Consider the following 21920-nt stretch of genomic DNA (forward strand, 5'->3'; position numbering starts at 1 on the left):
GGGGCAGGGGCTACAGGGATCCTCCAGAGTTCAACAGTCTCACAGCTTCTGGGAAGAAGCTGTTCCTAAGTCTGGTGGTCCTGCTCTTAATGCTCCGCAGCCTCCTGCCCGAGGGGAGAGGGGCAAACAGAGCGTGTGCGGGGTGAGTGGGGTCCTTCATGATGCAGGAGGCCCTTTTCCTGCACCTGGAGGTGTAAATGTCCGTGGTGGTGGGTAGGCTGCATCCCACAGTCCTCTGTGCAGCTTTAACCACCCTCTGCAGAGCCTTCTTCTCTGCTGCAGAGCAGTTGCCGTGCCACACGGTGATGCAGGTGCACATGACGCTTTCCACCACACATCTATAGAAGGAGGTCAGGACTGAGCTCCCCAATCCAGCGCGCCGCAGCCTCCTGAGGAAGTAGAGGCGCTGGTGTGCCTTCCTAACCAGATAGGAAGTGTTGGTGCTCCAGGTGAGGTCGTTTGCGATGTTCGCGCCCAGGTACCTGAAGCTGGAGACCACTTCCACCGCTGTCCCTCCGATGTGCAGGGGAGGGGGGAGATGTCTGCCCCTTCTGAAGTCCACGATCATCTCCTTGTTAATCTCCTTAATTGTTTGACAGCATTACATTTGATACAGAGAGACACCCCCCAAGAAGACTTAATTATTCAGAGTTTGGGCCACTTAACAGCCTTTTCACAATGTAACCAAGAACAGAAACTACCCTTTTAAGGTTGGTAGTTCAGACAGGAATGGATGATCCAGCCAAGGTTGTCATTTATCCTGTATAATACAGAATGTTTTTATCGTGAAAAATAAAATGCACCATCCTTACTGAATCAATACATCAACAATTCATTGTGTAGCCACACTTTGCTGGAACTCCGGGCAACCGAATATTTCATGAACTATATATAATTATTTTTGATAACTCCAGGGAATGTTTCTGGAGTACTTTTGGGGCACTTCTAGTGGCAAAATGACTCCAAAACCAGCCACGAAGAACCCCACTGCATTGCGGCTGCCCCAGGCTATGATCGCCAGGTTTCATAATTTCTTAGACCATCAGAAAGTTATGGAGGCTGCCAGATGTAAGAAGGAGGTTCTCTTTGAGGGAACCAAAATGTTTTTCTTCCAAGACTTTGCAGTAGAGACACTCTGACAGAGATGGGAATTTGTGGACGTCAAGAAGAAACTACAAAGCATCCCCAGGGTCCACTACCACTACATACTGAACTGTATCATATGTCTGGGACTGTTCTCCTGATCGTTGTGTGAGAGTAAGTAAGACAATTTTATTTAGTTTCATCTTGAAAGGGCTTTCCGGGTGTTTTACTGTTGGACTAATGGGATCAGCCTACACTCGAGCCGTGGGTAGAGGCTGCTATTTGTAAAATGTAATGTTTAGCTTGAAGTTCAACCTTGTGTGCCATTTTATTCGAAAATGGCCTTTATGTGGGAGTTGTCTATTTCAAGTTTCCATTCATTACTTCTCTATGAGACTACTCCTATAAGTTTATTGTGCACTGCCAGCTTGCTTCAACCGCCAGGTATATGTAACGGACCTCAGTGGTTTCTGTCACAGTATCTAGTTACATTTCTGCTCATACATTTTCCTTGCTTCAATTTGGAGTCAGGGATGAAAAATTACTTAGGTATTACCATAATTTTTATGGTGATACTTTTTGCTTGATTATGTATTATTAATTTAAAAAAATATATTTTTTCACTTGGAGGTGCCACTATGCTTGTATCTTTGGGATGGTCAAATCCTTCAACCTCAGAGATTCTCTGTGGTAAATGGTTGTGTTTTGTTTTGGAGGGACCTAGTAAAGGTAGTTGTATATAGTTATTGTAAGGGAATGGCCATGGTTTCACTTGTACTCCTGGAGCATCTTTCATCCTATTTGGAACAATGGTTGAAGTGACAAAGGATGTATCAGCATCATAACATATAGCACTAAATATAATTTAAGCCATACACATGGCTGACACCAAGTTCTGTACGTGGAAGGTGCGGGGAATACAAACGGAAATTTTTTGCAGTTGCCCTTCACTTGGCGAGTTTCATTGCGTCTGCGAATGTTAAATTCTTTGAGCACCGCCACTGTATCTTTAGATTAGACAAACTGCCTTTTCCTTGCCCAGTCTCTCTCTATTGTCCCTCCCAAGGATCACAGAATGCTTTTATTGGGTAGAATACATCATAGGAACCATCCACTAAGGGCTTTAAGCTATGGGAGATGAAGGGTATTGTCACTATTTGGCATTTTTCTAGTTTTTTAAAATAGCCAAAAACACACTGGTGTCAACCCTAATCAACCCTTTCCACTGGAGAACACAGTCTCAGTTGGAGGGAAGAAAGGTATCCTGGGGCTCGGGTACAGAGTACTCTCTAAATTTGATGCCGGTAGACCTGCATTCCACCCATAGTTTGGAATGCAGACCTCAATATAGACTTTGATGAGGCAATGTGGTTACAAATATGGGAATCAGCGAATAATATCTCAATTTGTAATAGGATGAAGGAGACTCAGTTTCAATTGTTACACCGTCTACAGTGTCACACTGCGGTTGGTACTTTCATTCATTGTGTATGGATGTGTAAACACATAATTGTGTATTGGGAAAACATAACAGATAAATTATCCCTGATTTTTAACATTGAATTGAACAAAGACCTGCGTGCCTGCTGTTTGCACTCCCAGACACACACATCAAAAACTCACATTCTAGTAGACTTCTTTGTATTGTTTCTTTCTGTGCAAGAAAAAAAACATATTCCTGAAGTGAACTGATTGTCAACCTTCATCACTGGCTGGGTGGCACAAAGTTGTTTTTGACATGATACCCATGGAATATCTGAGATATAGGTCAAAATATATGAGTCATGTATTTTATAGGATTTGGGCTCCGTTTCTAAAAATATATAGGCACTAGACTGGCAGCCATTGTGATGTACGGTTTGGTGGATTACACATTCACATTGTATGAATACATAATTGACTGGACTGTAACTTATACTTGCTCGAATGTTAGTGATGTTGCACTATTCAGAAATATGGGATGTAGATGCTGTCTCCAATGGGTTTCCACTTCAATGTACAATGTCCTAGACTGTTTCTGTTGTACCATTAGATGGGAGTTTTAGTCCTAAGAAGCCTGGTTATGGGGCTGCTAGACATGAGACAACATAACTTATCCACTTTGGGGAGGTCTGATAGGCAGTCTCAATTCTCAGCTAAAGGAAAACAGGGAAATGTTTTACCCTCTCTATTTTCCATGTGCTTTACATGACTTGGAAATTGATCAACTTTTTTGTGGGGAGACCCTTGTTTCCACTGTAGACAGTACCCTGTCATTGTAGGCAGAGTTGATCATTATAGCAATGCTATTCATGCAAAACAACACATAGGAGCATTACTTTGATCTTGAGGAGCTACAGCGCTTATTTACCGTGTAAAAGGGGCATGTGTGTGTGTGAAGGGAATTCACAGTCTTACCATCTGATCAGCAAGCAGCAGGACGGTCTTGAGGCTGAACTTGCGTGAGCAAAAGTTGAAGAGATCCTCCAAGCTGGGCCCCAGCAGCTCCATCACCATTACATTGTAATCACCTTCTGCTCCACACCACTTTATTGTTGGAATGCCCACTGCAAAAACATGGAAGTAAACGTAATTACACTACCTGAAGATGTGTTTCATTCTCTGAAGACGAGGCTGAAGGCAAAAATCTCTGAGAAAAATCTGAAACTGGTGTCAGTAGCATCACCTGGGAAGATACCAAACTAGTGGTCATGTATCGGGGCAGTATGTGTGTTTATCTCTCTCTGACTGAGAGCGGGGACGGAGCAGTCCCCCCTCTCTCTCTCTGCTAATACGTCACCTCCTCCTTGCATCATCTTGTAGATCTTGCTCTCGATGTGGAGTTGGGGGTGTTTGGTCTTCACACATTCCAATTTAATCGCAACTTCCTCACCCACTGAAATATCTGTGCCTGGAAAGGGAAAAAAAAAGTTAGAGATGTTGACTTTAAACAAAATTACAAAACCCTAATGGCATCTAGTGATACAGATAGCTTCATCATTTTTATCTGCTACTTTCATATCAAACACTCTACTGCTGAGACTACAACATGCCATAATAATAATAATAATCATTTTCTAGGTGTATCATTTTTATTCTTAGATTTAACTAGGATTGTAGCTTTGAATAAAATATGTGTGAGTTTGAGTGTGTGTGTGTGAGTGCAGGCATTTACAAAGTGGTTTCATCAGCAAGATAATAAATACAGTGGTTACATATATGGTTCAGCAGTTACATTAAGCACAAATAGACACCAGAGTGTGACATCAGTGTAAAAACTGCCATAAAATGAAAGAGATTTCATTTTCACCTATTATTACCCCATCTTGAGTTATTGTAGTAATTTTATGAAATTCTAACTCTGTGTGATTGTTCATTGGTTGCTAACATATTCATCAATCACATGTGCATGTGGATAGACGTGATACAAAAACTTATTTTTTTTTTAAATCAAATCAATTTTATTTGTATAGCCCAAAGTCACAAAGTACATTTGCCTCAGAGGGCTTTACAATCTGTACAGGGAGTGACACCCTCTGTCCTTAGACCCTCGGTTCGAGTGAGGAAAAACTTGCCCACAAAAACCCTTTTAACAGGGAAAAAAGGTGGAAGAAACCTCAGGAAGAGCCACAGAGGAGGGATCCCTCTCCCAGGACGGACAGACGTGCAATGGATGTCACGTGTACAGGACAAATCAACACAAACATATTGTACAATGACTGATAAAATGACAATGAATTACAATGAATGATAAAAATGATTACAGTAACAGATATGGTAGTAATAATGACAGTAATAATATATGTAGTGGGCGTCGTGCTGCTGGACGACAGAGCACAGAAACTCCGGGGAAGTTTGGTTAGTAACATGCATTAATGAGACATGTCCACAGATGGAGAGATATAGAGAGATGGAGAGATATAGAGATATATATATAGAGAGGGGAGATTATATATATATAGATATATATATATATAATAATATATATATATAAATATATATATATATATATATATATATATATATATATATATATATAGATATATATAGATAATAGAGAGAGAGAGAGAGAGAGAGAGAGAGAGAGAGAGGAGAGAGAGAGAGAGAGAGAGAAGAGAGAGAGAGAGAGAGTTTCGGTAAGGGAGATGTGTGCATCTTCAACCAATACCGTGCCTGGCTAGGCAAACCCTCGGTGGGGGTCCCCGGCAGTGGTATCACTAGTGGCAGCAATAACTAAGGGATGACCTGAGCCAGCCCTAACTATAGGCTTTATCAAAAAGGAAAGTCTTAAGTCTATTCTTAAAGGTGTTGACCGTGTCTGCCTCCCGAACCCAGAAAGGTAGTTTGTTCCACAGAAGAGGAGCCTGATAGCTGAAAGCTCTGGCTCCCAATCTACTTTTGGAAACTATAGGAACCACAAATAACCCAGCGTCCTGAGAGCGCAGTGTTCTAGAGGGGTAGTAAGGTATTATGAGCTCTTTTAGATACGATGGTGCCTGACCATGGAGATCTTTGTAAGTAAGGAGAAGAATTTTAAATTCTATTCTAGATTTAATAGGCAGCCAATGCAAGGAAGCCAAAATGGGAGAGATGTGATCTCTGATCTTGGTTCCTGTCAGAACACGTGCAGCAGCATTCTGAATTAACTGCAAAGTCCTAAGAGACTTATTAGAGCAGCCTGATAACAAAGAGTTACAATAGTCCAGCCTTGAAGTAACAAATGCGTGGACTAGTTTTTCTGCATCCGCCTGAGAGACAATGCGTCTGATTTTAGCGATGTTACATAAGTGGAAGAATGCAGTCCTTTTAAATTTGTTTTATGTGGACGTTAAAGGACAAATCCTGATCAAAAACAACTCCAAGATTCTTTACAGTGGAGCTGGAGGCCAGGGTGATCCCATCTAAAGTAACTAAGTCTCTAGAAAGAGAGTTTCTAAGGTGTTTGGATCCAATTACAAGAACTTCAGTTTTGTCTGAATTTAACATCAAAAAATTGTAGGTCATCCAACTTTTTATATCCTTAAGGCATGCTTGGAGTTTAGTTAACTGATTGGTTTTAAAGACAGTTATATTGAATTTGGCTTCATAGAGACAATTGACAAATGAAAATATAAAACTGTGCAACAAATTGTAACACTGTCAATCAGGGGGTTGACGGATGCTTTGGTCAGACAGTTAACCCACCACATGGAACAGCTTCAGGAGGAGACAAGACAAACTCAACTGTTAATTAAAATGCTGAAAAAGATGCTGAAAAAGATGCATGGGTGACTCACCACATCATATCAAGTCAAATTCTCCATTCAAGGAGATTGAATGACAATGATAATAGGTTCAAGCGTTTTGGCTTGTTAAAGAGCATGGTGCATGAGCATCTCAGACTTTACTGTGTCACCAATGATACAAAGTATCAATTGCAAACTTGATGTGCACAATGACTTCTGTTTTGCTATCACCAAAATCACACCTGCCATCCAATCACTGGCTCAAGAAATGCAGGCTCAGAGCTCTCTACTTTTTAGATACGTGTTTGATACAATATGATCTCATTTTATAAACACTGTTCCTGTATGTTAGAAAGAGAGAAACAAAGAAAGGGTTAGAGTTAGCAAGAGACAGGTGTGAGTAGATTAAAGTATTTGTGAGGAAAGTTACTAAAAAAAAAAGATTAAGAATTAAAATCTTTAAAATCTGCTATAAATGGGCTACTGTATTCAAATAAAATATACATATACTTCATAGATCAACTAAGCCTTTCAAGGATGCCCCATCATACCCAAATATAATACTATTAGGGATAAAATCGTATCATGAACAAAAAATCATGAACTGTATCGAGTCGTGAGTTGAGTGTATCGTTACATCCCTAGATACTATGAAATGATAATTCACCTGTTTACTTGTGTAATATTTCAGAGGTGTTTTTGTGCATCCAATTCAGAATAATAATATAAATAATCATTATCTGTTAATAATCATATCATTACATTTCTTGCTGTGCTTTAATTGAACATACATCCAAAAATGGTTGATTTCTGTGTTTATTTAAATTTTTACTGTTATATATAAAAGTGGTTCTAGAGGGAGCTGTGAGATCTGATTAATGTGAGTGTGTGTGTTGGAACTAGGGCTGCACGATATGGCCTATAACCAATATCTCGATATTTTTAAGCTATATCGCGATACACGATATATATCTCAATATTTTTATTTCTCCTGTAAATCACTATGAATGTTAAATTCAACCCTTTGATGCAAAAAATAACATCAGTATGATGATTCAAGTAGACCCTTCTATTAGAGTTTTTGTTAATTTGCATGCAAAAAGTGGAAAATCACAATCAAAAAAATTTTAGCAAACCCCCTTTATTTTAAATTACAATATAAATTAAAGTGCACTTCTTCTGATCAACAACAGATCATTTTAAAAGTAAAATGAAATTAGCAAACCAAAGAGGCAGAAGTCTAGGTTGTGACTGTGAAAACCACCCAGAACAGTAACAGTCACATCACAGGAGGAGTGGGAACATCTGTGTATATATTAGGGCTGCCACGATTAGTCACGATTATGTCGACGAACAAAATGGTTGACAACTAATTTAGTAGTCAGAGACGACCGCACGGTGCGGCAGGATCCCCTCGTGGGACCTCTCACCGCCGGGCGCATTTCCTCTGCGGCGGTGTGCCGTCGTGTGCCGCGACTGGCTCTGGGTCGGCTTGGAAAGGCTCGAGGGCGAAGGTGGATCTATTTCGCGGGACGCTTGATCGCGGTTTCTATGGGAACCCGCACAGCGCGTGCTCTCACTGGTCAAACAGGCTTCCCGGCGCGTTGCGTGAGCGTGGCGTATTTGGTCCGTCCTGCATGCGACTTTAAACCCCACCAGGAGTGTTTCAGAAGCGAGCGCTTAGCCCACCAGACTTTGTTTACTTGCTTAGATTTGGACATTTTCCCGGTGTATGTTCTTCTAAACATGCTTCTACATGTGTAAATATGCTACGTAGTTAATTAGTTTCGCTTTATTTTATTGTTATGTACAAAAAATGTCAAATTAGACCCTGAATAGTATGTAAGGGTTAATGAGTAATGAAATGTTAGGATCATTTTTGTATGTACTTAAGTTCCCAACTTCATTGTAAGATTAATTTAAAGCTTTAGTTAATAAAATGATCAAATTACTTCAGTTGCTCTCATAATCTTTTTTGCACGGGAAAAAATGTGGCTAGTGGAAATTCTGATTGGCTGGTAACTTCAGAAACTTACCAGCCACACTGGCTGGTGATCAAAAAAGTTAATTTAGAGCCCTGTTAAAGGGTTAATGAGATATCATGTTAATTGTTTTTATTTTCAGTTAGCTCATACTTCAAGCTGAAAGCTAATGATCTGATCAGCTGCATGCTGGTGCGATAAGCTGTATGTTTTACAGTCAATTTACGTATGATCCGATTAGTCGACTAATCGAAAAAATAATCGGTGATTAGTCGACTAACAAAATAATCGTTTGTGGCATTTTCAATTTAGTCTTAGTCTTGTTTCAAAGTTCATTCTTAGTCTTAGTCACTTTTAGTCTTTCACAAATCATTTTTGTGATTTTAGTCGGCTAAAAGTCTCAAAATTTTAGTCTAGTTTTAGTCAAACGTGAACACAGGGTATTTTAGTCTAGTTTTAGTCAAAACATTTTAGTCTTCTTCTATTTATTTCAGGAATTTTTTTTTGTTTATTAATTCCAGTTCACTTGTGTTCCACAGCTAACATATTAATTAAATGTCTTGATTGATTTGAATTGAATGAATTCATCTTCAATGCAACTTTGCTAAGTGTCTTGTCTGTTGTTTCAATACACACTTAATATGCACCTTGATTTCATTTTTTAATCTACTAATAGCAGGTGCACCCTATTATGACATGTTCTGTCATCTTCTACATGCAATTGTTAAATTTCGGTATAAATAAATTGATTTTATGCCAGTTGCATCTACTATGTTAAATGTTAAAATTAAGATGAGTCCATCACTGTTAGTGTTTAGCACAAATGGGGAGGCTAGACTCATTCTTAACTGTTATGCCATATGCGCACATTTTAATAACGACGGGCTGCAAACGGGTACGGGCTCTACAAAGCTGTCAACGGGCATCGGGTCGAATTCTATCGGGCCCGGGCCGGGTCGGGCCTGACTTCTAAAGGCCCACTCAGGTCCGTTTCACACAAACACATGACAGCAGGACTGGACTTTCTAGACGAAAACAAGGAGGACGTTTTTGTTTATTTTTATTTCTTGCATGACATTTTCGTCCCGTTTATATTCGTCAAGGGATAATGGCTCGTTGACGAACATATTTCGTCTCGTCTCATCTGACGAAATTAACACTGGTACGCATGCGCGCAGGGGATTTTTCTGGGTGGGCGGGGAAGCGCGCTGCGTGCTGTGAGCAGCACCAGGAGTGAGTAACACAGGCAAAACTCCGGAGAATTAAATGCCGACGGCTTAAAACATTTACGTGACAAGTACTCGATGGTCGCGATATAGTCATTTTATACATCTCACGTAGAACAAGCCGCGATATATCGAGTATATTCGATATATCGCCCACCCCTAGTTCGAACAAAGATACATTTGCAATTTATGAAACATGTTACAGGTTATGTTACTTAACACCTGCTAAAAAACAAGATAAGATTCCAGCCCCACTCCACTCATAACCATGTTCTCTAATGCAGCCATCAGGTTTAACCCTCTGGGGACTAAGCCATTTTTAGCTCGTTTTTACTTCTTTAACATTTGGGCTTATAAACAATACTTAATGTATATGTATGTGTTTGGTACCTATAGATTCAGGAGAACCTAGGCTTTCAGAATCATTCATGTAATGTGCTTATAAGGGAAGCATGAAAAATCTACAATACACTAAAGAATTTCAAAAACGAAAAGTAGATTTCTGTCATTTTTTACTCAAAAGCACACCTCAAACAGTACTAGTGAAGAGTTTTTGAATGACGGTATTTTTCAATCCCTTTATCTGACATACATAGTATGAAAATATAATGAAATAGTATTTATTAAGTTATTCTGTCACTTTACAGTCACTTTGGGCCCTCTGTCACTCTGCTCTGTGTGCTCCCTGCCCCCTGCTCTACTCAGACACACTCTCTCTGTGTTGTCCCTACATGAATGTAGCTACAATCAGGCTACATTCATGATTTTGTACAGTCATACTAACCCAAAAACTTTTTATTGATTATCATTATAAGGTTTCAGGGCGTTCCCGTAACCATAGTAACTCACAGTGCCAGAGGGTTGGGAGAGACTCTGAATGAAGCCGTTTACACAGATACACTGCAAACAAAGTCCAGACTATAGTTATTTCACACACGTAGCACACAACAGAGACTCTCTGTGTCAGACGAGTTCTCACATGTTGACTGAACTTTACAAACCGAGTCTCAAAATGACGTCACAGCTCTGTGAAGCAGTCAAAAACTGATTGATAACATCGCAGCAGGGAGAGTCTGTGCTAGCTAAGCTGCTAAAGTTTAGCACCGATGGTCCGTGTTTAGGTCCCACCCTGTGTGGGTCATTATACTGTGTCATATATTCTGTCAACTCTGAATGACGGAAATCTGTCGTAATGATGGAGAACTTTAATCCATATTAATCTCTGTAGCAAACTCCTTATCTGGGCTTCTTCAGACACTACTGGCATGACACCCTGCTGTTGATTTTCTCGTACTGTGTGTGGGTGACTGAGCCGAGCTGCTCAAATGACAAGCAGGGCAGAGGAAAAGTTTAACAGTTATGTTGTGTGTTTGAATGCTGTCAAGCTTGTTAAGACCTCATCTGTTATTTCTTACTTTACTATAGAAGTAGGGTGTGTGGAGTTAGCCCGAAACTAATGGTTTGGAAGTTGAGTAGGAAAGGTTAATGCTACCATTGTGTCTTGAACATTTGCTCTGGTGCGATTGTATCCCTTACCAAAGCTGCTGTGTCTTTTTAGGAGACTTTGTAAAATAGATCCACGATAAAAAATCGAACACTAAATGTCTTCTGTTAAACAGTTATTGTTGTTAGCTACTGTCCTGTTCTATCCTGTAAGTTGAGTCTGTTGGCCAATCACTGTTTTATATTGTTTTTTTGACTTGACCAATCAGAGGCAGAGTAAGGTTTTTTTTTTTTTTTTTTACTTATTTATCCCTCAAAAGCTCTTCAGGCTCACATTTAAATTTCTCATAACACAAGAACTGGTGTCACAAATACATTTAAAAGGAAGCTCTGTATCATTCAAGTGTCTAGGTTTCCAGTCTGCCTACAGCATGCACAATACCATAGATCTCTAATTGATTACAAGCAATTAGAGATGTTTGGTTAACATTTTTTCCCTCCCGATACCAATTCCGATACTTGTGCTGTAGGTATCGGCCGATACAGAGTACTGATCCGATACCAGTATGTTATAAAAAAAATATATACTATGCCTACATGACTGTGATATGATTATCGTTGTGGCAAGGCCTGGCTCAGGTTAAACCCTTTGCAAAACATGAATAAATACCGCAAATTCAAGCCATTTATTTTTAAATAGAACAGTATAAAAAAAAAAACAGTAGTGCAAATGCAATTGTAAAAAAGAAAAATAAAGTGCAGCCACATCTTTGCATATGTTGCAGTCTTTTAGCAGAGACTATCCAGGTGCATTCACGTACTAAACTCTGATCATCTACCTGTGTGATAATCTACCTGTGCGTGTGATCTCACTTTGTTTATTTAATGTACCAGCTTCTAAATCTGAGTCTGACTCGCAATCTACGCAAAATAATGACAAAGGGTTTAATTTGATTTGTGTCCGATGATTAGAGATTAGAGATTAGAGAGAGAGAGAGAGAGAGAGAGAGAGAGAGAGAGAGAGAGCGTGCTTTGGTAGAGAGCCATAACAATAACAGAGAGAGCGCCGGCCTCGATAAAGCTGTTATTAATCAGAAAAATTAAAAGTTATTTCCTGATTGTTTCACAGCAGTTGGGGGACAGCACCCACAGCAACCCACCTTAGCTCCACTCATCCCCCCAACACCGGTTGCCGGTTTGCCTGTCCCTGTCTTAACACGTGCGTTACTGGTGGGAGCATCCAGCGTGAAATACTGCTACACCGCCGACATGATATGCTAGTGAGCCGCTAGTTAGCATAGCTCCAAGCCTCACGTCAACCGGCTCTGACACACGTGTGTCTGTTGTGTCTGTGTCACGTGATCAACTCTTCCTCGTCGTCTAAAACAGCAGGCTGCAGGTTGCAGCACAGCGCCACCGTTTTAAGAGTGGTGAAGAAGAACTGTGCCAGAGCTTAGTGGCGCTAACCAGTAAATAGATTACTAATTTAATAAATTACTAAATACTGGTATTGGAATCGGAACAACTCTACAAGCAATGCAAATTAAATTCATAGATACGTCCAGCTATGAGATGTCAAAATACCTGTTGTGAAAAAGAACTGTTCATGTTTCTCCACCCAATTAAGTAATTGACATGCACTGGCTGTTGAAGGGGAGGTTCCTACCCAGTTATACACCAGGCTGTATGCTGGACTGTAAGGGGATTTGTGGACAGTTCATACTTCACATAGGATTTCAGCTGCCCAACAGTTTGGGGTTTTCTATTATTTATTTTATGCTTCCAAGCATGTCAAACATTCTTAATAGGTGACGGTAAGTTTGGACTGCAGGCAGGCCAATTTAGCACCCCACTTTTTTACTACAGAGCAATGTTGTTGGAATGTGCAGAATGTGATCTGACATTGTCTTGGTGAAGTAAGTATGGCTGCAGCATATGTAGCACCAAACCATCATGTGAGAATGCTTTACACTGATTACAGCTCGGCGTTCAACACAATCATTCCTTAAAATCTTGTGTCTAATTTTGTTGATCTTGGTTTGCAAACCGTCATCTACAGCTGGATATTTGACTTCTTGACAGGCAGGTGGTAAGAATCAGCAGCCACACCTTTCGAGTTTTGATGTTGAATTTTGAAAAATACACCAATGTATTCAAAATAAAAATAAGTGTACACATTTTTTTTTCCCAGGTTAAATACAATTATGAATCAAAATTGATTCTTTTGAAAAAAAATATTTTCATTTTTCACTTTCATATGTTTCTTTCAGTTGCATGTTTTATCTTTTCAGATTCTTTTTTTTTTTTTTTTTTACAGTTTTAGACTTTTGACCCAGCGTGAGGGGGCGTGGCATCAACTGAGAGAGGTGTGGAATCATGACAGACAGCTCAGCCAAAAGGCTAGAGACCTTCCCCTATCACGTTGCCTTCAGGGAATGTAGGATCTAAAACGATTCGGCTACACCACATGATTGGCAGTGAAAAAACAGCTGTCAGTGACCAACTTCCACTTGCACACCATGCACGAATAACCTGCACGGCTAAAACCGTTTTAATTTCCACTGTAAGGCCAAGGCTGTTAATGTCACTTAATATTAAATTTTAATATTCTTCAATACATGGTCAGTTCATCCAAATATAGCATTTTTGAATTTTTTTTCGGAGATGTGAGACATGGTAACTGTTTTAGACAGTACTGAGCAGTACAGGAGTGATAAATTACACCAGATTGTGCACTTGGACAGCCACACTTAAAGTACTAAAATTTCCTATTTCCACGCAGCACTGTAAATGCCGTGTGGAGTCCTCTGGCAATAATGGCGTCCGGGAGTGGTTAAATAAGTTTGGGAAATCGTGATAAAGGTCGTTTTGTGACAAGCCAGAGTTTGTTTAGCATTAACATAGCAACTGTTACATACATCAAGCTTTCACATACGTACCATGAAAGGGTGTTCCTATTTCATTGACGTAAGACGTACAATGCAATTTAGCGCACCGAAGTGCCAGCTTTTTCCTTTCTTCAACTTGTACAATGAAAATTAAAAAAGGAAGTCAAGAGCCAGAACCAGCCTTCAAAGTAAAAGCTCTGCATTTTGAAGCATGTTGGCTACAGCGCCGGTCAATTTAAAAAGAGCGAAACGAATGAAATACAAACTCACAAATCGCCTAAATGATAACCATTTCATAAATAATATAAAGGGATATTTCGGCTACTTTCCCATAACTATTAGGATCCCTGGGAATTTTTACAATAAGGGCACTGTGTTTGAATCTCACCACACCGAGATGCTGCCAGTGTCGTGAGGTGAGTGAGTCAAACTTTGTTGTAGTTTGGGCGGTGTTTAGCTCAGCTCGTAGAGCAGCTGGCCCATGTGCGAAGGCTCATTCCTCGCTGTGGAAGCCCAGGGTTCGAATTCGACCTGTGGCTCTTTCCCGCATGTCATTCCCCATCTTTCTCTCCACATTCCTGTCACTCTTCAGCTGTCTCTATCAAAATAAAGTTTGAAAAGGCCAAAGAAACCCCAACATTGTTGTGGTTGACGACTTCATCACTGTTGCACTCATGAAGTAGGTCACACGTTGTTGTTTTTTGATTTTCGATCCATCTTCTCCAATCAGTGTTTAAATTGTTGACCTGTGTAACTAATGGTTAGCTTCAGGAAATAAACAACGCTAGCTATGTTTACAGGGAAACTAGTGGTTGTAGCTAATGAACAGCTGTTGGACGTTAACGTTTGTTATCATCAGCTCTTTTACTGCATCTCATTTGAATATTTTCTCCTCTAAGTCTGTGAGAAATGTCTGCATTTATGGTAGAAGTGAATAAATAAGGCTTAAGAGTGTTCTGATACGTGTTTTTGATTTATTAAACGCTAGTCGTGTTCATTATTATTGGTGTGTATTACCAGCAACATGTTTGTGCACACAGACTACAAAGTAGTCTAAACTAAGTCTAAATGAAATATGAAATGTCATGTGTCCCTATTTGGTAGAAGTGGGTCCATCATGAGCTAATGCATGAACTCATCTTACGACAGCACCAGGATCAGCTTGAAACAGCTAGAGCAGGTAAGTTGAGAGTAAGCAGTGAGTAGAGTCCATCATTTAGACACATTTAGGGCAGTTTGATCATCCTACATATTTGTATGGACACGACTCCCTGTCATCATTTCATCGATTTATAATGTTTAAAGTTTGAATACAGTGGGAAAGCTTTCCGTCTTCTTTGTTGTGGTGCATTTGTGTGGCAGGTAGCTCTGAACCATTCTATAGCTACGCTGCTATAGGCTTACACTGCTGGGGGACATCAGGTTACATGGAGCCTCCTCTCCTCTTTTTATGTTGTCATTATCTATTGTACTTTGGCCTTGGTCTTACACTCTATCTCTGTTTTCCACAGATTTCTCTAGAGCTCCACCTGCAGCGCCTCCTTTCCTCCTACACCAATCTGCCTGCCCATCAGTACTCCTGCTCTCCTGTGGATGGAGTGTCACTCATCTCAGATGCTTTTGAAGGAGTTTCAACATGTCTGCTTTCTGAGTCCCAAACTGTACCTACTAAGAATGGCTTTTATAGTGAAACGCAGCCTGCTTTCTAATGCAAAGGATATTACTAAGACACACAATGCTAGGTGCTAGGTTTTTACAAATGTTGCAATTAATAAATTAATTTAGAATTTATATTACATCCAGAACCTCCATTCACTCCCAATTCCTTATCACATGCTTTTGCTTTTAACTGTGTTTCATGTTCATGTGTTGATCATATTCTTTGTTTTTATTTCATGTATTATTTTATCTTGTTTGTTTTTACTATGTAAAGGCGACTTTGAGTAAATAAATAAATAGAATGTATTATTATTGATCAGTGATTGACACAGTATTTCACCTGGAAAAAAAAAATGCGTACACTCATTTTTATTTTGAATTCGTTGGTGTATTTTTCAAAATTCAACATCAAAACCTGAAATTTCAGTTTCAGATTTTATGTTTTCAAAAAAACAAATTTAAATTCAGTTCAGCAACATTAACTTTTTTTATCAAAATGAGGAAGTCAGGATTAATGGCTACAATGAGCATGTTTTGCAGTGCACAGCTTTTCGAAGCGAGGTTTGAAGCATGATACTGCAACTCTCAGCTCCTGCTCAATGTTTAGCTGGGACCTGTACTTGGTCTTCACCGCAGCAACAGCAGAGAAGCCAGTCTCACAAAGGTAAGATGTTGCAAAAGGAAGCAGAATGCCTATAGCCCTCTGCCCTAAGAGTGGATACTGCCTCTCTACACTCAGCCAGAATTCACTCAGTGTCTGTGATGTGAACCTCAGTCTCAATGTGGAGTCAGGCGTCATGTCAATGAACTGGTCCTCTTCTGTAGAGCTGAAACCAGTTGGAGCTGGTGCACTGAAAGGATCTCTCACCCACCTAGGGATGGGAATCGAGAACCGGTTCTCAACAAGAACCGCTTCTGTGTGTTTCAATTCCATGGAATCGTTTGGCAGTTTATCTAACAATTCTCTTATCGATTCCAGAAAGCACGACAAATTACGCCACGTAACTTCCGCAAGTTTCACACGTGCAGTGCAATCAGTAGCAAACAATGGCACCCACTCGGTTCAAAGATTGGCTGCATTTTACCAAAACAGATGCCAACAGCTTGACTTGCAATCATTGTAAAGTGGAGATAACAGCGTCGCGTCGGGAGGGAACATGACAAACATGCAGAAACATTTGCGCACACAACATGCAATATTTTTAAATGAATGTCGTGTTTTTGACACGCTTCGGACTGGAGATGAATCTCAACCTAGCAGCAGCGGCAGCAGCCAGGCTATGACCACCTCTGCGGTTACTGGGTCAATGAGTTTAGTTACATTTAAAAAGGTTAAATTTGAAACTAAACTCACAAATTACTTGAATACATTCTTTTTAAAGACCTTGTCTAAAGTTTCTGGATTTGATACATTTTGAGAGAATATTCAGGGGATAATGGTAAAAATGTCAATGTGGTGTAACCATAAAAACTTTGTACCAAAAACTTTAACATGCTCAAAAAAGGTGAAATTCCCAATAAAACACATTATCTACTAGTTTGGCATAATTCTACATCTGTGTTGTTTAACAATGAATAAAATAAATGGAACACAATTGCTCTGAATATTATAACTAACTTGGGGAATTGTGTCTGTTAAGTCAACTTCCTAAATTGTCAAGGCGGTGTAACTAACATTTGAGGAGCCATTTTGTCCATTTGTGTAAGAAGGTCATGTTACAGGAAATGGCATCACAAAAAAGGACCCCTGATCACCCTAACTGCTGCTTGCCAAGGTTTGTAGCTTTCTTTGAAATCTTGATAATTTGACATATTTAGGGTGTGGTCAGGTGTGCTTAGAGTTACATGTCAAATGGTATGACCTTAGGAAACCATTTATAATTCACAATAACTGTAAAACTAAGTATTTATTTAAAAAAATGTGTTTGAATTCTTCACATCAAGGCCACATATTTACATAGGTGTCTATCATAATGCCTTGAAGAATGCTGATTAAAGATGTAATGTGAACTAACTTACTATGTGGAACTATTTTTGAGTGTTAAGTGTTATATTTCTTTAAAAAAAATGGCAATTTATCCACAACTTAATTATCAAAGCTTTGGAATGTTAAGATAAAATAATTATTTTGCTTTAATATTTTTAATCTTAAATACATTAAATGCATAATTAACACATTTGTATTCCATTCACTTTCAACTTTATGCTATAGGCCTATATATTATAATGTATGTAATTTCATAATGTAGCAGCTGTGGGTGAACAGTGACAATGCTGAAAATGATCAGCAGCTTTAAAAAGACTTGAAACTCCAACAACATCATATATGTCAGTCAAAGATTAAAATTTAGATCTGTAAAATTACATTTATTAACTTTTTATTGTTTCATAATTATTGCAATATAATACAGCCTCTTCTCCCCCAACAGATGCCATTATCGAGCAAAGAAAAAGTGGCTTGTCACTCATCAACTCAGATCCTGCAGCAAGGGTCATTTACCTTGCCAAAAGGCAGGAAAGGTGGTTGTAAACACACACACACACACACACACACACCTTTTTTTTTAAAGATTTCATAAAAGAACAGAAGTTTAAATGATTTTTGTTGCCATGTTTGTTTCCTAAACTAATTCTTAAATTAATACACTGCTCAAAAAAATTAAAGGAACACTTTTTAATCAGAGTATAGCATCAAGTCAGTTTAACTTCTGGGATATTGATCTGGTCAGGTAGGTAGCTGGGGGCGTTGTTTATCATTTTCATCTGTTTTGGTGTTAATGAAATTACTAACAGGTACACTAGAGGGGCAACAATGAGACGACCCCTAAAACAGGAATGGTTTTACAGGTGGAGGCTGCTGACATTTTTTCAGGGGCAATCAGTCTTTTGTTTTGTAAAAAATAGTTCAAAATCTATTTGAAATTACATGAAACCAACAGAAACACAAAATATACATTTTTAGCTTTTAAAACTATATTTTAAAACATTTTTTAATTGCTCATAATGCAAACTCTTATTTGTCTCTGACCCTACTACGGAAGGTAAATAACACACTTCCTACCATGTTAGCACGATGTGCTGCTTTGTAAAACATGCTATAACAGTTAACATTAAACGAATGCCTTCTACATTACATTTAGAAGATGACCATGAGAGAGAGAGAGTCTGGCTGGCTCAGAGGCTGGCAGCTGTACTAGTACTCGTTCCAGTTCACTACCTCCTCTAGATGATGCTGATCAAACTGTTTGTTCTTTTTTCCCCAAATGAGAATCGATAAGAGAATCGATAAAGAATCGAATCGTTAAGCAAAATCGATAATGGAATCGGAAAAATGTTATCAATTCCCATCCCTACACCCACCCAGTCATACTGGGAACTGTTTTCAGGGAAGTACATCCCATCAGTGATGAAATATGCTGCTTAATGTGTGGAATCACTGAGGTAGCATTATAGTCAGTAGTGTCCACAAATTCATGTAGGTTCTTGAATGAATCAGTGTTTCCTTCATCAAGTAGCCTGCCCCACATTGCAAGCTTTCGAGTGAAAGAGCTGATCTTGTCTGTGACCTGAGGGAGGTGTTTCTTTCTCTTAAAAGCTGTAGATTTAGTTCATTTAGCTTTCCAAATATGTCACTCAGGTAGGCCAGTTTTCCCAGGAAGTTCTCATCACTAAATTTTTCTGCGACTTCATACTTGTGCTCCTGCTCCAAAAACACTCTTATCTGCTTTCTGAGCTCAAAAACTCGGGACAAGACTTTTCCTCGTGACAGCCACCTTGCTTCACTGTGATAGAGCACAGCTTGATGTTCAGCTCCCATCTCCTCACAGATAGCAGAGAAGACTCTTGTTTTTAGTGGTCTGGTCTTTATAAAATTGACTACATCTATAATGTCAGTCATAACCTCACTTAATTCAGGGGAAAGTTGCCTTGATGCAAGTGCTTCTCTGTGTATAATACAGTGTGTCCACTCAGCATTAGGTGAGGCCTTCTTGGTGAGTGCCCAAAGTCCTTTTCTCTTCTCTGGCATGGTTTGTGCACCATCACTGCAAACACCAATGCAGTTCTCCCACTTTAGCCAATTCTCAGTCAAGGAGCAGTCCAGTATTTTGAATAGCTCTTCAGCTGTGGCTTTGTCTCTGACATATTTACAAAAAAGTAGATCCTCACACAGGGAGTTTGTCAAGTCAAAACATACATAAGCAATAAACAAACAGTCTTTGTTGCTGTCAGTTGCTTCATCAAATTGTAAGGCAAAACATTTGTCTTTGAGTTGTCATCTATACGTCTGGCCACAGTGTTATTAGACAGAGGGATAGTTTTTAGTTTTGCAGCACTTGCGTCATCCAGCATGACAGAGACCATGTCTAATGCTGCAGGCAGTATCAGCTCCTCTGCTATGGTGTGGGGTTTTTTGCACTGAGCAATTTGGTACGCCACCTTATATGATGCTAACAGTGCTCGCTGGTTTACTGAAGTAGCATTCACAAAGCGGGATGATTGTTGGCAATATTTGGCACGTTTTCGCTGAAAAAATTCCAGCGGCTTATCAGCGTGATTGGGATGTAATGTCTTTAAGTGGCGCCTTAATTAATTTGGCTTCATGCTGTCCACTGCCAGCATTTTTAGACACAGTAAACACACCGGTCTTTCCTCGTCTCCCACTGTAGTCACAGTGAAGCCAAGCGCTACATACGCTTCGTCATATTTCCTCGTTTTAGCTTTTGGGTGACTTTCTTTTGTCTCATTATCTTCGTCTTGAATAACAGAGACTGTAGACGGAACGCAGCCCTCGAAAATTTGAAGTGAAGAGAAGGCGCGCACTCGGCACTGGGCATTCCGGCTCTTTTTAGAGAACCGGCTCTTCTGGCTCGGCTCACTAGCCGGCTTCCGGCATTCACCTCAAAGAGCCAGCTCTAACAGCCGCTTCGTTCGCGACCGACCCATCACTACTCCGTACGCGCCAATCTGCGGGCCAGTTTTAATAGTAATTAAAGCTGCAAGCAGCGATGGTCGGGCCCTCGCACATGTGCGCACGTCGAAATGTGCGCATGTCGAAATGTGCGCATGTGGAAATGGCCACACCATTTCCCCAAAATTCATCATTTTGATAACTGTTACTCAGGAAGTCTATGTGAACAGACCTACCAAGTGAATTGGATGAAATCCCTAGGAGGAGTTTGTTCAAACATGACCCCTTGTCAAATCAGGCCAAAAGTCAATGGAGTCTTGTTTTTTTGTGGAAAAATCAGCAGTGTGGAGTTTGACGCTCCATCACGGCCACGCCCTCTGATAAAAATTTGTGAATTTGATAACTTTTCATTGTGGACGCCTTGAGAACACACACGGCAAGTTTCAAGCACATCGGATGAAATCCCTAGGAGGAGTTCGTTCAAATGCGACCCCTGGAAATGAGGCAAAAACGGGAAAAGGCCAAATCTGAGCAAAATTGGACGCCGTACGCTTCACTGTCGCCCGGGGCACCAAGAGACTTTTTTGTGCATCTGGGCATGTTACATACTCCCACCGAGTTTCGTGCACGTGGGCGAAACCGTGGCGAGGGGCACCGGCAAAAACGCGCACCTAGGTGGCGCTGTGGAGGCGTATGCGCGCGTGCATGTGTGAGACCTCCAAAATACGTAATTTTACACCTGACATTGGGGGGGTAGGCAAATTTTCGTGAGTTTTGGGGGGGATATGGGCTGTGGAAAATGCGATTTACTCTTAAACGTCGTTCAGCGTTCGAAATACAATAGGGCCTCGCTGTGCTCGGGCCCTAATTAATCATCTCACTGCCCTACACCATAGACCTAATACTCCCTGCGCACACTCTTACAATGAGAGCGCTACTGCCAACTACTGTAGTGGATGTGCAATTATACTTTATTCTAGTATGGCAAAAAAAAAAAAAAAAAAAAAAAAACATGTTCCCCAGGGTCACACGTGCCCCCCCTGGCATCGCACTATTTGAGAAGGACTGCTCTAAAGAGATGAATGCGGAGAGCAGGGTGGACTGAGGAGAACGCCATTTTTTTCTGCACCCATTATTATGTTCCAGTGGGTAGCAACTGAATCACATGTGGCATCTAGTGGTAAAATTGTATATTACAGTCCAGTCTTTGGCTTAATATCAAACTAGTTTGAAAACCCTAAATATAGCTGCAAGCAGTGATGGGAGTGCCTAGCAGCATAGCAGGTAAGCCTATGCCTGCTCAGGAAGGCGTCATGAGTCCATACACTAAGTTTTGCTTTAATACATCAAGACATCGCAGAGATATTGGCCCACTTCCTGTTTGGCGGCTTCGACGTCGATTTGGATTGACTGTTACGACAATCATCAGCCAGCTATGGTCTGAAGACCATATCCTTCAAGTTTCATGTAAATTGGACAAAGTGTGTGCCCTCTGTAATCGTAAGCGTGTTTTTGACTAAAATCAA

The 21920-nt window shown here is 40.1% G+C and overlaps 1 protein-coding gene across 4 annotated transcripts in view; it reads right to left on the reverse strand.

The window, feature by feature from the left end:
• The window catches only part of csnk1db (casein kinase 1, delta b), a 41308-nt gene that overhangs the window by 15224 nt on the left and 4164 nt on the right, over positions 1-21920 (reverse strand). For all 4 annotated transcript variants that reach the window (XM_019264423.2, XM_019264425.2, XM_019264424.2 and 1 more), the window contains 2 exons: positions 3863-3973; positions 3481-3629 (listed from right to left, as the gene is read on the reverse strand). In XM_019264423.2, coding sequence (XP_019119968.1) covers positions 3481-3629; positions 3863-3973 — 260 coding nt within the window. The remainder of the gene's footprint in view (positions 1-3480; positions 3630-3862; positions 3974-21920) is intronic.

The sequence above is a fragment of the Larimichthys crocea genome, chromosome XVI (assembly GCF_000972845.2).
Source record: "Larimichthys crocea isolate SSNF chromosome XVI, L_crocea_2.0, whole genome shotgun sequence".
Taxonomy (NCBI): Eukaryota; Metazoa; Chordata; class Actinopteri; family Sciaenidae; genus Larimichthys; species Larimichthys crocea.